Raw genomic sequence first — 16,117 nt, 5'->3', positions numbered from 1 at the left:
TACTTTGGAGTTTGTGTTTCTGTGTGATGGAGCTGGACTCAGATGTGATCTTTGTTCACAAGCCTCTCCTGTTACTTTTACCAGAACTGTAATTGGTGCTGGGGTTTAATATATACCCAGGGGACCTGAATCTCTGGACTGACCATGTGATAGCCAGGCCCTTAACCTCAACAGACTTCAGCTCCTACACTCTGGTTTATTGGACTTACCCCACTCAGCTAACATGGAGGTGAAGAAGGTCAACCACCACACCAGGGAGCCAAGAGTGCCTACAGCTGAAAGCAGGAGGATTACATCCAGCATCCATGTGGAATCTAAGGCCCCTCTTGATATAGATGTGGAGTAGACACAACCATTCCAAGGTCCACAGGATGGAGGAATAGAATATGGATTAGAGTGGACTTACTGATATTCTATTCATGAACTATTGTGATTAATAATTGAAGAAAATGTGGCATTGGTGTGGAGAAAGTGGCCATGGTGGCTGCTGGGGGTAGGGAATGGGAGGAAGAGATGAGATGTGGGGGCATTTTCGGGACTTGGAATTGTCCTGGGTGGTGCTGCAGGGACAGTTACCGGACATTGTATGTCCTCCCATGGCTCACTGGGTGGACTGTGGGAGAGTGTGGGCTATGGTGTAGACCATTGACCATGAGGTACAGCAGTGCTCAGAGATGTATTCACCAAATGCAATGAATGTCTCATGATGATGGAGGAGGATGTTGTTATGGGGGAAGTAGTGGGGTGAGGGAGGTGAGGGGTATATGAGGACCTCATATTTTTTAATGTAATATTTAAAAAATAAGTAAAGACAAAAAAACAGTAAATAAAAAAAACATTGGAATCATATAATAGTAGATTTGAGGAGGCAGGAAAAAGAATTTGTGAACTTGACGAAATGGCCTCTGAAAGTAAACATACAAAAGAAGAGATGAAGAAAAGAATGGAAAAAATTGAATGAGGTCTCAGGGAACTAAATGACAGCAAAAGGCATGCAAACATACGTGTCATGGGTGTCCCAGAAGAAGAGAAGGGAAAGAGGGCAGAAGGAATATTTTAAGAAATAATGGTAGAAAATTTCCCAACCCTATTGAAGGACATAGATATCCATGTCCAAGAAGCACAACATACTTCCATCCAAAAAAATCCAAATAGACCAACTCTGAGACACATACTCATCAGAATGTCAAAGGCCAAAGACAAAGAGAATTCTGAGAGCAGCAAGAGAAAATCAATGCATAACATATAAGGGATACCCAATAAGGTTAACTGCTGGTTTCTCACCAGAAACCATGGAGGCAAGAAGACAGTGGTCTGATATATTTAAGATACTACAAGAGAAAAACTTCTAGCCAAGAATTTTATATCCTGCAAGACTGTCTTTCAAAAATGAGTGAAAAATTAGAATATTCACAGATAAACAGAAACTGAGAGAATTTCTAAGCAAGAGACCAGAATTTCAGGAAATACTAAAGGGTGTGCTAGAGCCTGAAAAGAAAAGACAGGAGAGAGAGGCCTGAAAGAGAGTCTAGAAATGAAGATTATATCAATAAAAGTAACTATAAGTGTCAAAAGAGTGGTGATAATAAATGACAGATAAATAGGAATAAACTTAACCAATGATGTAAAGCACTTGTATTCAGAACACTGCAACTCAATGTTAAAACAAATCAAAAAAGCCCTAAATAACTGGAAGAACTTTCCATGCTCATGTATTGGAAGACTAAATATCATTAAGATGTCAATTCTACTCAAATTGATATACAGATTTAATGCAATCGCCATAAAAATTCCACCAACATTAAAGAAAAACTTGAAAACATGATCATTAAATTTATTTGGAAGGGTAAGGAGTCCTGAATAGCCAGAAACATCATAAAAAGAAAAAGCAAATCCTCATCTCCAGACTTTAAATCATAATACCTACCTATAGTGGCAAAAGCAGAATGGTACTGGCCTAAAGACAGACACAATAGACCAATGGAACCAAATTTATGTTTTGTTTTGTTTTGTTTTGTTTGTTTTGTTGTTTGTTTTTTCTTTTTTTTTTTGTCTTTATTCATTTTTAAAATATTACATTCAAAAAATATGAGGCCCCATATACCCCCCACCCAGAACCAAATTTATGGTTCAGAAACATACCCTCACAGGTATGGTCAAGTGATTTTTGACTAGTCTGTTAAAGTCACACAGCTCAGGCAGAACAATCCATTCAACAAATGGTGCTGAAAGAATTGGACATCCATAGCTGAAAAAAGGAAAGAGGACCCCTGTCTCACACCTTATCCAAAAATTAACTCAAAATGAATCAAAAAACTAAAAATAAAAGCAAGAACCATAAAACTTCTAGAAGAAAAAATTGGAAAATATCTTCAAGACCTGGTGATAGGTGGTGGATTCTTAAAGGAGATAAGAGGCGGCAGACTTGGCGCAGTGGTTAGGGCGTCCGTCTACCACATGGGAGGTCTGTGGTTCAAACCCCGGGCCTCCTTGACCCTTGTGGAGCTGGCCCATGCGAAGTGCTGATGCGCGCAAGGAGTGCCCTGCCACGCAGGGGTGTCCCCCATGTAGGGGAGCCCCACGAGCAAGTAGTGTGCCCCGTAAGGAGAGCTGCCCAGCACAAAAGAAAGTGCAGCCTGCCCAGGAATAGTGCCGCACACTCGGAGAGCTGACACGACAAGATGACGCAACAGACCTGGATGGTGCTTCAGGGGCAATCACCGGACATTGTAAACCCTCCCAGGGCCCACTAGATGGAACGTGGGAGAGTATGGGCTATGATGTGAACCATTGACCATGAGGTGCAGAGATTCCCAGAGATGTACTTACCAAATGCAATGGATGTGTCATGATGATGGGAGTGAGTGTTGCTGTGGGGGTGGTGGGGTTGAATGGGACCTCATATTTTTTGAATGTAATATTTTTACAAAATGAATAAAATTTAAAAAAAAAAAGATAACGCAACAGAAAGAAACACAGATTCCTGTGCTGCTGACAATAACAGGAGCGAAGACGCAGCCAACAGACACAGAGAACAGACAACCGGGGGGAAGGGGAGAGAAATAAATAAATAAATCTTTTTTAAAAATTAAAGGAGATAAGAGAAGGACTGAGTGGACTACTAATCTTTAATGTATGTAGAAGTTTTAGGGACACAGTTGTGGCTCAACTGATAGAGCATCTGCCTACTATATGGAGGGCCCAGGGTTCAATACCCAGGGCCTCCTGACCCATGTGGTGAGCTGGCCATGCACAGTGCTGCCATGTGCAAGGAGCACTGTGCCACACAAGGGTGTCCCCTGTGTAGGGGTGCCCCACATGCAAGGAGTGCACCCCGCAAGGAGAGCTGCCTTGTGGAAAAACAACGCAGCCTGACCAGGAGTGGCACCACACACACAGAGCTGCCACAGCAAGATGACGCCACAACGAAAAAATGCGACACAATTTCCCAGTGCCGCATGATAAGAATGTTTAAGCGGACACAGAAGAACACACCAGCGAATGGACACAGCAGACAATGGCAGGGTTGGGGGGAAGAGGAGAGAAATAAATAAAATTAATCTTTAAAAAAGTTTTAATTAGCTTTACTGTACAAGTGTGGAAATGTATAGAGTGGATGATAACACAGTGAGTAACAGCTAGTTTATAAATGGGGATTTGACTGAAAATGGTAGTCTACTTATGTACATGCCAATTGACAAAATGGTTGAGAATAATCTAGGAACTGGATAGCACAGTAAACCAAGAGGTGGTGAGAATAGTGGTTGATGGTACAGATGCAAGAGTGTCCTTTGTGAGTTAGAACAAATGTATATCACTACTGCAGGGTGTTGGGAATATGGAGAAACATGGGAAAAATACAGCTGGAGTGACCTATGGACTGTGGTTAGTAGTAATAATATAATATTCTTGCATCTATGCAAAAGGAGTATTGTGTTGATACTGAGGCAGTATGGAAAAAGTGAGCCAAATGTATGCTATGGACATGGCAATAATCAAATGATATTTTATCTGTAGCAAAATGACACACACATTGTGGTGTGTTGATGGAGGGGTGTTGTTTGGGAATTCTGCACATGTGTATGATTGTTTTATAAGTTTACAACTTCTGTCAAAAAATATATTTAAAAAGTAATAATGGGGTGGGTTTGGGGAAAAACACACCAAATGTAAGATAAGAACCATAATTAGTAGTAAGATTTTGACAGTGTTCTTTCATAGTTTGTAACAAATGTCTCATGACAATGCAAGGTGTTGGTGGAGAGTTGATGTATGGGACCCCTGTATGATGTTATGCATGTTTGCTTTGTAAGTTCACAACTTTTACTATACACTTAATTGTTTATGTATGTTCATATATAAATGATATAAAGATAATAATAATTGGATTGGATAGGGGAAAAATACTTTGTTTAGTAGTAATATTTTGACAGTGCCCCTTTAATCATTAGGTAAAAAGATTTAAAAACAATGCGAGTTATTGGTGGTAGGGTGAGATGTTATTTATGTTTGATGTTATATGTTTGTTTTGTCAGTTCACAACTATTATACATTTATTGTTTAGGTATGTTAATGTATGAGTTATATATTTCAATTTTTTAAAAGTTTAAAAAAATGCTGGTGGAATTTTTATTGGGATTGCATTGAATCTGTATACCAATCTGGGTAGAATTGATATCTTAATGATATTTAGTCTTCCAATCCATGAGCATGGAATGTTCTTCCAATTATTTGGGTCTTTTTTAATTTCTTTTAACAATGCCTTATAGTTTTCCGAATACAAGTGCTTTATATCCTTGATTCCTAAATATTTGATTTTTTCAGTTGCTATTGTAAATGGAATTTTTTTCCTTACTTCCTCAAATTGTGAATTAAACTGGTGTCTTTTAAAGTCTATTTCATCTAAGTATAGCTACTCAGGCTTTTTTTGGTTTGTTTGTTTTTAACTGCACGCATGGAATATCTTTTTTCAGCCTTTCTCTTTTGATCTATTGTTATCCTTGGGTCTGAGGTGAGTCTCTTGCAGACAGCATATAGAAGGCTCATATTGTCTTATCCATTCCACCATTCTGTGTCCTTTGATTGGAGAGTTTAATTCATTAGCATTCAATGTTATTACTGTAAAGGCAGTTTTTATTTTACCCATTTTGACCTTTGGGTTTTAATGGTCATGTTTTATTTTCACCACACTTTTGAGACTTTTACTGATATAATCTTCATTTCTAGACTCTTTTCCAAGCCTCTCTCTCCTGTCTTTTCTTTTCAGACTGTAGAAGACCCTTTAGTATTTCCTGCAAGGCCAGTCTCTTTGTTATAAACTCTCTCATTTTCTGATTATCTGTGACTATTTTAAACTGGTCCTCATTTTTAAAAGACAATCTTGCTGGATATAAGATTCTTGGCTGGAAGCTTTTCTCTTGCAGTATCTTAAATATATCACACCACTGTTTTCTTGCCTCCATGGTTTTTTTTTTTAAGATTTATTTATTTGTTTATTTATTTATTTATTTATTTCTCTCCCTTTCCCTCCCCACCCTGGTTGTCTGTTCTCTGTGTCTATTTGCTGCATCTTCTTTGTCCACTACTGTTGTTTTCAGCAGCACGGGAATTTGTGTTTCTTTTTGTTGCATCATCTTATGTCAGCTCTCTGTGTGTGCAGTGCCATTCCTGGGCAGGTTGCACTTTCTTTTGTGCATGGGGCTCCCCTATGCGGGGGACAGCCCTGCATGGCAGGGCACTCCTTGCGCGCATCAGCACTGTGCATGGGCCAGCTGCACATGGGTCGAGGAGGCCCGGGGTTTGAACCGCAGACCTCCCGTGTGGTAGACGGATGCCCTAACCACTGGGCCAAGTCCACCACCCTCCATGGTTTCTGATGTGAATCAGCACTTAATCTTATTGGATATCCCTTATATGTTATGCATTGCTTTTCTCTTGCTGCTCTCAGAATTCTCTCTTTGTCTTTGGCATTTGACGTTCTGATGAGTATGTGTCTCAGAGTTGGTCTATTTGGATTTATTCAGTTAGGAGTACATTGTGCTTTTTGGACATCAATATCTATGCCCTTCAATAGAGTTAGGAAATTTTCTACCATTATTTCTTCAAATATTCTTTCGGCCCCTTCTCCCTTCTCTTCTTCTGGGAAATCCATGACATGTATGTTTGCATATCTCTTGCTGTTGTTTAGCTCCCTGAGACCTCATTCAATTTTTTCCATTCTTTTCTTCATCTGTTCTTTTGTATGTTCATTTTTGGAGGCCATATTTTCAAGCTCACAAATCCTTTCTTCTGCCTCTTCAAATCTCCTGTTACATGTCTCCAGAGTATGTTTTATTTTATTACACCTTTCATTCCCATAAGATGTGCTGTTTTTTTATGTATGCTTTCTAATTCTTCTTTGTACCCATCCAATGTTTTCTTAATGTCCTTAATCTCTTTATCCATCTCATTGAATTTATTAAGGAGATTTGTTTGAACATCTGTGATTAGTTGTCTCAATTCCTTTATGTCATCTGGAGGCTTATCTTGTTCCTTTAACTGGACCATATCTTCCAGTTTCTTGGTATGGATTGTGTTTTTTATTGGTGTCTTGGCATCTGGTTTACTAGAATATTTATTCTGGGTGCGGTTTTTTCTTTAGTTTAGGGCTTTCTTGCCCTTTCTCCCTTTTTGGTTATGTAGTAGAAGCCAAGGATGTAGTTGGTGCTGTAAGCTGAGCAGGCTCAAGCTGCCCACATTGCCCAAGGGACTGATGAAGCTTGTTCCACCTTTCCCCTTTGCCAAGGGTAGGGACAGAGCCACAGTTGTGTGTAATAACCCAGGTTGTGCAGGCCAAGACTAGTTGCCCAGAGATTCTGATGAAGCTTCAAATCCCTTCCTCCCCTGCCTGGGATAGGGATGGAACTGAAGGCGTGGACAGCAGTCTATGCAGTGTGGGTCCAAAATGACCGCAGTTGACCAGGTAGACTTCCAAGTATTCAGTCTGTGCCAGCTGAATGTACTTTCAGTTACCTGGAGATGCTGGTCCCTCCAGCTTCCTCCCTGCTCGAGGTGGAGCTGAAGCCTAGGTCAGGGCTGCAGTCCAATCTGGGTGGAAAGAAGCTGGTTCCTACCTTCACTGTGATTTTTCAGTCAGCCCTGTCTCTCAAGATTGAATTTTAAATTAGTTATATCAAGTATAATTTGATAATTAATTACACAAATCTTGATGTATTAAAAAGCTCTATCAGTTGTCAAGTTCAGCTCCATTTTTTCTACTTTTAGGATATTTGGGGTCCTTTTCTGCTCAGGGCATGAGAACAATATCTTTTATTGCCCCTTAAGGAATACACATATTAATTTCATTTAAGGGAAACCTGACCATTGAAATTACCCACTTAATAGTGATATATCTGGTTTTGAGATTAAAGCAATAATATTATTTGTCTAACTAATTGTGGTTATTATTATCTCTATTTTCTGTTCTAAAGGACAGTGCCTGGTACAGAATAGGCAGTTCATAATATTCTTTGAAAGAACAGAATGAAGAATTAATTAAAATACAATATACTGATTTAATTAAGGAAATTTTGATTAAAGAATAATGATGTACTTGTGGTGATGACACTTTACCCTTTCAGTTATAACATATATCAAAATGTAAGAAGCAGATGTAGCTCAGTGGTCAAGCACCCCCTTCTCATATACGAGATCCTGGGTTCAATCCCCAGTACCTCCCGAAAAAAAAAAGGATTGAAGATCAGAATAGAAAAATAGTTGAAGTTTAGGAGTTAACACAAGAACTATAAATAGTGTAAGTATGATCTTACACTATAACAAAAACATTATTGGCACATTAGAGTTCCAGTTCTTAGAAGTAATGGGGAACATGGAATAGAGATGGAAATGTCCAGTTTTAACTATTATTAATAAATTAGTGTTTGACAGAGATTTTTTTATTTTATTTTTTATATCAATGTTACAAGTTACTCCTTTTCACAAGATAATAACTACGCCAACAATAATTCTGTTTTGGTCCATAGTTACACTCCCCCCTTATTTTTGTTCATTCCTCAATCTTGAAGGATTTAGGATGACATCTGCTCTGGCTGCTTCAGGCTGAGAGGAGACTTAGCTATTATTGGGCAATGCAGATGAAGATACACCTTGTTTTGGGGATGGGATTGTCCATTATCATTGTTTTGTTAGTTGTCCAGGGAAAGCCCAAAGAACTAGAGAGTAGGAGTTGGCTGCATCTCTGCTGGGTTTCAGGGCTCAACCAGCATATGAACAACCCTAAGATTTAAGTTTCTGAGAAATATATTTAACAGGTACATTGAAAATTATAGGTTCAAATAAAAGGAGTAGAAGAATCATGATTAGAGGAATTATAAATGAGTATAACTATGTTGTATTGGGGAAATAGATTTTCATATATTCCCAAATAGGACATGCCAAAGGAGTGTTGATTTCACAAGGTTATGTGGTTTGCCTATAGTGTCCACACATCCCTAGAGCCTTCGGGAGCACTTTTGTTTGAGGCTTTGTTTACTGTGGTAGTTTATTAAATCTGCTGAGAGTTCATAAATGTAACCTCTGGAATGACCGCCAGCTCACTTTGAAATCTCTTAGCCATAAAAATTCTGCTCCATTTAATATTTCCCCCTTTTGGTCAAGGTCTTTTTCCAAATGCATCGCTGATTAATGTGTCCTAATAATTCCTTGATACCAGGGAGGCTCATCTCAGGGAGTCATGTCCCACATTTGACAGAGTTTTTTTAAAAGTGTCTCCATACCAAGAGTTTGGGGACAGCCCTGAAGGATAAGGAATAATGAGCTAATTGACAACTGACAATTTTGTAGGGTTTTGAGTAAGATTTAGAATTTGAGACCCCTACAGAGAACCACCAAATTCTCTCATATGGACTCATATTTAATAGTGGGCAGCCACATTTAACTTACTGAGATTCTGGCACCTCAAGAACTCTTTCTGGCTTACCATAAGATGGGTATGATATGGATGATTGATGAGCAGAAGAAACTAATAATAATAAACATTATTCTAATTATGAGGATGAAGATGATCATGAGGGTAAAAATGGATATTTACAAGGCATCAATAGTATATTTGATGGGGTGGGGAGTGGGGTATATGGGAACCTCTTATGTTTTCTATGTTTTTTAATGTAACATTCTTTGTGATCTATTAACTTTAATTTTAAAAAGTGTAAAAAAAGCAGTATATTTGACATTTTGTTATTTTACTTTTATATATACAATTAAGAATTTGGGTGGGGAATGGATTCGGTCAAGTGGATGAGCTCCTGCTTCCCATTTACAAGGTCCAGTGTTCAATGTCTGGTACTTCCAGAAACAAACAAATAAATGAAAAAACCAGCTCTCATTGGGGAGCAGATGTAGCAGCTCAGTGGTTGAGCACCTGCTTTCCATGTACAAGGTCCTGGATTCATTCCCTGGTACCTCCTAAAAAAAAAAGAATATGGGAACTGGTATGAAAAATTTGACTTCATATATACATCCATCACTTTCTCTTTTTTTTTTAATGCTCATGAATATATATTTTTTAAAATTTATTTCCCCCCTTGTTGTTTGCACTCACTGTCTGCTCTCTGTGTCCATTCACTGTATGTTCTTTCTGTATCTGCTTGTCTTTTTCTTCTTTTCTATCTCTTTTAGGAGGGACCAGGAACTGATCCCTAGACTTTCCAGTGTGGGAGAAAGGTACTCAATTGCTTGAGCCACCTCAACTTCCTGGTCTGCTGCATCTTTCAATAAATCTCCTCTGCAACTCCCTCTGTTGCATCACCTTGCTGTGCCAGCTCTCTGTGGCACGGGCCAGCTTGCATTCACCCATATGGCAGACAGGAGCCCAATCTCCTGAGCCGCATCTGCTTCCCCATCCATCACTTTCTAACTCTGTAACCACTTTTCTAAGCCTTTTTTTCCCTTCATGTATAAAATGAAGATAATAGTACTTTACTCCTTCTCTCATCCAACCTTTAACAAATATTTAGTTAGTACGTATTATGTGCCTGTGACTTTCTAAACTCTAAGTGTTTGGCAATTTAATAATAAAAAATGTTTTACTTTCTAAGACATCTATATTGGGAATAGGTGCAAAAAATAAAAAAGGAAATATATAGCATGTCATAGATGACCCATAATATAAAGTAAAACATAGCAAGGATGGATGTTTGCAGTTTTAAACTGGTTGGTTGGAGAGAACCTCACTAAAAAGTCTGCATCAAGTAAAGGCTTGAAGAAGGTAAAGGAGAGACACATGGATATATCTAAGAAAACAACATTCCAGAAAGAGGGAACATGAAATAAAATAGTCCAAGGTGGGGTTGTTTCTAGCATGTTTCAGGAGGAGTCCAAATGTGATGGCTAGCGTGAGCAAGTACAGAGTCATAGACAATAGGGAGAGAGAAGTACCCTGGGATCCAGTCCTTGGACACTTGGAAATCAACATAAGCACTTTTACTAAATGAAATCGGAAATCCTTGGAGAATTTGACCAGGGAAGTGACATGGTCTGCCTTAGTTTCTCAAAGGCTCAAGATGGCAATCATGCTGAGAATAACTTATAAAGGAGAAAAATCAAAAGCAGAGAGATCAGGTAGAGGTCTACTACAGTAAGCCAAGTGAGAAATGATGGTGGCTTAAACCACAGTGGTAGGAACAGATGTGGCTTATTCAGGATGTATTGGAAGATATAACCAGCAATGTATAGGATGAATGGGAGAGAAAAGAACATGTGAAATAGTTTCTCAGCAAGTGGAAACATACGTATGACTGGCAGGTAGTAAGGGGGCCCACCAACCGTTCATCATTCTGCTATATTGGCTACAATTTCCACACCGGTGGAGAGCAGAAGTGATAGGGCTTTGAGAGTTAGCCCTGAATGTGATCTGAGTCTCTATTTCATATTGTTTTCAGGGCATCTTTGGGGACTGGAAAAATCACTTTACAGTGGCCCAGGCTGAAGCCTTTGATAAAATATACCAGGAGAAGACGGCAGATCTTCCTCGCGAGCCATTCCCTTGAGAATAATGGCCACAATGCTCTGGATCTGATATGAATACTGACCTTTGTTCATATGTCCTGGCACATATGGATGACTTGGGTAATTGCACAAAATGTGTTATTTTATACTGGAGCCTTGAAATCTCCATTTTTCACATCTTTGACCACTTGATTGTTAAATAGATCTGGTTACCCCAACGTACATCATGGCATCCTACCTGTTAAAAAATGTTTGTAATGTTTTCAACATAGTGATTGAAAGTGAAATAATGTCAGTATTATCCAAAGTTCTGTCTGAATTATTTTAAAGGGCAATAAAAATTACAGACAGAATGAGGGCTCTTTTCCTTTCTACCACCTGTTTCTCCATAAGTATTATTATTTTGATCTTGAGGGATAGTAACTTCTCATTTACTTTTAGTCCCTCTATTAGTCAGCCAAAGGGATGCTGAAGCAAAATACCAGAAATCTGTTGTCATTTATAGAGGGTATTTATTTAGGGTAGAATCTTATGTCACAAGGCCATGAAGAGTAAATGGGGAGGGAAGCGGATGTGGCTCAAGTGATAGAGCTTCCACCTACCATATGGGAGGACCTGGGTTTGATCCCTAGGGCCTCCTGGTGAAAAAGAAGAGAAAGCATGCCCGCGCAGCGAGTCAATACCCGCAGAGTGAGTGCGAATGCCCACGCAGTGATCCAGTGCCCACGTGGTGACCCAGTGCCTGCACAAGTGAGTCACACAACAACATGATGACATAGCAAAAAGAGAGACAAGGGAAGAGTCAAGGTGAAACACAGCAGAAACCAGGAACGGAGGTGGTGCAATTGACAGGGAACCTCTCTTCACATCAGGAGTCTCCAGGATCGAATCCCGGTGAATCCTAGAGAAGAGAAAATGAGAAAAGAAGACAACACAGACAGCAAAAACAGCATGGCAGGAGGCGGTGAAGGGAGAAAAATAAATAAATAAATAGATAAATAAATAAATAAATCATTTTAAAAGGAGAGAGAGTAAATGGAGAAGCAGCTGTGGCTCAAGCAATTGAGCTCCCATTTACCATATGGAGGACCTGGGTTCAATCCCTGGGACCTCCCGGTAAAAAAAGGTGCCATGCGTAGAGGTGTGAGGCCCCTGCACAGTGAAGCAATGCACCAAAAAAGACGATGATACAACCAGAAAGAGGAAAAAAAAGAAGAGTAAATGACTTTGCTCACCAAAGTCTATTGTCACGTGTTGGAACAAGATGGCAGGTGATGTCTGTGAGGATTCAGACTTCCTCCTCCTCCCAAGGCTCCACAGTCCCAGCTCCTCCCAGTCTCAGCCGCAGGCTAGTACAAGTCTTGACTCTCTCCCAGGGCTTGCTTCTTTCTGGGCTCAGGTGCTCTGCTTTCTCCACTAGTTCAGCTGTAAACTGTCAGGCGAATGGCTCGTCTCTCTTCCTGGGGTCTCTGCTGTGTCTGATGGAGACTTCTCACATATCTGCTTAACTGTATATTTACTTCCCAGGCTCCAGGATCAAATCTCTAACTTTCTCCTCTGCAAACATTTTCTCTGCAAACAATGAGGGGGTGGGAAGAAATAAATAAAATAATCTTTGGGGGAAAAAAACTCTAACTAGACTGACAATGAAAAAAAGAATTCAAGCAATGGAAATCAGAATTGAGAGGGGGTGCATTACTATCACCAAGGGGGCAGAGACTCAACATCCTACAGATATGGCCCAATCAAAGCCTTAATCATTATTTAATCAAGTAAAAGTGAACCTCTGAATCCAATCCAATCTAATATGCCCAGAGGAACAGACCAGTTCACAAACATAATCCAATATCTATTTTTGGAATTCATAAACAATGCCAAACTGTTACAGTCCCCTACTGTATGTATATTGACCAGAACAATGCATGTGTTTGGGAATTGAGTCCTGTCCCCTCTGAAAGACATGGTCAAGTCCCATCCCATGGTTCTGTAGTTCTGAACCCATTGTAAATAAGATCTCTCAAAGATGCTATGTCAGTTAAGGTATGGCCTAACTGAATTACCGTGGGCTTTAATCCAGATTACTGGAGTCCTTTATAAGCAGAATGATATTCAGGCAGAAAGAGAGGGAGAATCCATGGGGAGCAGCCAGAAACTGAAATTCAACAGAACCCAAAGGAAAAAGGAGAAGACATTGCCAGGTGCATTCCCATGTTACAGAGAAACCAAGGAACCCCAAAGATTACCAGCCAGCCAGAAGACACCAACCCCGAGAGGAAGCAAGCCTTCTAGCCTCTGAAACCATGAACCAATAAATTCCTATTATTAAGACAACCCATTGTGTGGTATTTGTTTTAGCAGCTGGGAAACTACAACAGCATCTTTTCCGACCACAATGGAGTGAAGCTAGAAATAGATAACAGAGAGAGAACTGAAAGATCCACAATATGTGGAAATAAACAATGTACTTTTAAACAACCAATGGGCCAATGAAAAAAACACAAAGGAAATTCGGAAATATCTTGTGGCAAATGAAAATGAAAACACAACATACCAAAACTCATGGGAAGCAGCAAAGGCAGTGCTGCTTTTATAGCTCTAAGTGCTTCCACCAAAAAGAAGAAAGATCTCAAATCAGAGACCTAACTTCACAACTGGGAGATCTAAAGACAGAAGTGCAAACTAAACCCAAAGCAAGCAGAAGGAAGGAAATAAAGATTAGAGTGGAGATAAATGAAATAGAGACTAAAGAAACAATAGAGATGATCAATGAAACCAAAAGGTGATTCCTTGAAAAGATCAACAAGATTGACAAAACTGGGAAGCGGACTTGGCCCAGTGGTTAGGGCGTCCGTCTACCACATGGGAGGTCCGCGGTTCAAACCCCGGGCCTCCTCAACCCGTGTGGAGCTGGCCCATGCGCAGTGCTGATGCGCACAAGGAGTGCCATGCCACACAGGGGTGTCCCTCACATAGGGGAGCCCCACACGCAAGGAATGCGCCCCATAAGGAGAACCACCCAGTGTGAAAGAAAGTGCAGCATGCCCAGGAATAGCACCACACAAACAGAGAGCTGACACAATAAGATGACGCAACAAAAAGAAACACAGATCCCTGTGCTGCTGACAACAGAAGCAAAGAAGAAGACACAGCAGATAGACACAGAGAACAGACAACCGGGGTGGGGCAGGGAGGGGAGAGAAATAAATAAATAAATAAATCTTTAAAAAAAAAAAAGATTGACAAAACTCTAGCTAAGAAAGCAGATGTGGCTCAAGCAATTGAGCTCCCATCTACATGGGAGGTCTGGGTTCGGTTCCCGGTGCCTCCTGGAGAAGACGAACAAGACAGCAAGCTGACGCAACAGGCTGGCACTGTGAGTTGATGCAACAAGAGGATGCAACAAGAGACACACAGAGGAAAACATAATGAGAGACACAACAAAACAGGGAGTCAAGGTGACTCAAGTGATTATGTGCCTCCTTCTCACATGGCAGGTCCCAGGTTTGGTTCCTTGTACCCCCTGAAAAAAATGAAGACCAACCCACAACAAACTCACAGCAAATGCAAACAATGATGGGGTAGAGAGAAATAAATAAAATAATCTTTGGGGAAAAAACTAGCTAGTCTGACAATGAAAAAAAAGAGAGAATTCAAACAATTAAAATCAGAATTGAAAGGGGGCACATTACTATCAACCCAAAAAAAACAAGGTTTGTAAGTGGATACTATGAACAACTGTCAACCAAAAAAATTCAAAAATTTAGAAGAAATGGACAAGTTCTTAGAAACAAACTACCCACACTGACTCAAGAAGAAATAGAAGATCTCGACAGACCATTAACAAGGAAAGAAATTGAATCAGTCATGAAAAACTCAGCAAAGAAAAGCCCAGGACTAGATGGCTTCATTTTTGAATTTTACCAAACAGTCCAAGAAGAATTTACCAATCCTGTTCAAATTCTTCCAAAAAATTGAAGAGAAGGGAACACTTCCTAACTAATTCTACGAGGCCAACATCTCTCTAACTCCAAATCCAGATAAAGATACCACAAGAAAATAAAATTACAGTGTAATATTCCTTATTAACATAGACACAAATATCCTCAAAAAAAATACTATAAAATGAATTCGAAGTACATGATCAAGTAGGGTTTAGCCCAGGTATGCGAAAGTGGTTCAACGTAAGAAAGTCAATTCATGCAATATACCACATTAACAAAACAAATGAAAACCCCACATGATCATCTCAATTGATGCAGAAAAGGCAAAATCCAGCAACACTTCTTGATAAAAACATTCAAAAAAACAGGAATAGAAGGAAATTTCCTAAGCATGATAAACAGCATATATAAAAAACCCACAGCTAACATCATACTTAACAGTGAAAGAGTGAAAGCTTTCCTCTAAGATCAGGAACAAGACAAGGATGCCCACTGTCACCACTGTTATTCAGCACTGCACTAGAAGTTCTAGCCAGAGCAATTAGGCAAGAAGAAAAAAAGGTATCCAATAAGAAAGGAAGAAATGATATAAGATAAAGAATTAATACATTTGACAACAAAATGTTCCAGAAAAATGTGATCACAGAGCAGATTAAATATGTAACTTAATATTTAAAAACTGAAGCAAAAAGATGAGGTCACTAAAAAACAACACGAGAAGGAATAGAATAACTCAGAGAAAAAAAAAACATTGCTATACTACAGGAGCATATGAAACAGGAGCTTATGGAATGGAAGTTAGGAAGAAAAGATAATCAGAAATAAAAATTAAATTAAAAGGAGCAGGAGCAAATACCATAGAAATATCAGTCATTTAAACAGAAGAAAGAATGAAAATAGTAAAAAATGAAACAAGGTTAAAAAGATTAAAAAATAGTAATTTCGGAAAACAAGATTAAACATAGAAGACAGGCAATGGAGATTGAACATAGAAATGGTTACTGTTTCTAAGGAAGAATCCCATATTATAAGTCAAGAAAATTTTCCCCAAATAAGAGCAGTCTTCAATCTACATATTTAGAGGGCACACCAGGTCACTGGAAAAACTGACTCTAGATGCTCAATGCCAATTTATATCTATGTAAAACTATGTAGCTTGAACCACTGAGATT

At 39.3% G+C, this 16,117-nt stretch overlaps 1 protein-coding gene across 1 annotated transcript in view; it reads left to right on the top strand.

Moving 5' to 3' along the window:
• The window catches only part of SULT2A1 (sulfotransferase family 2A member 1), a 57,705-nt gene extending 46,660 nt beyond the window's left edge, over nucleotides 1-11,045 (top strand). Inside the window, 1 exon segment of the mRNA XM_058279139.1 lies at nucleotides 10,938-11,045. Coding sequence (XP_058135122.1) covers nucleotides 10,938-11,045 — 108 coding nt within the window.
• The last annotated feature ends 5,072 nt before the right edge of the window (nucleotides 11,046-16,117 follow it).

The sequence above is a fragment of the Dasypus novemcinctus genome, chromosome 18, assembly GCF_030445035.2.
Source record: "Dasypus novemcinctus isolate mDasNov1 chromosome 18, mDasNov1.1.hap2, whole genome shotgun sequence".
In the NCBI taxonomy this organism is placed as follows: domain Eukaryota; kingdom Metazoa; phylum Chordata; class Mammalia; order Cingulata; family Dasypodidae; genus Dasypus; species Dasypus novemcinctus.
This window is presented reverse-complemented; position numbering and strand designations above follow the sequence as displayed.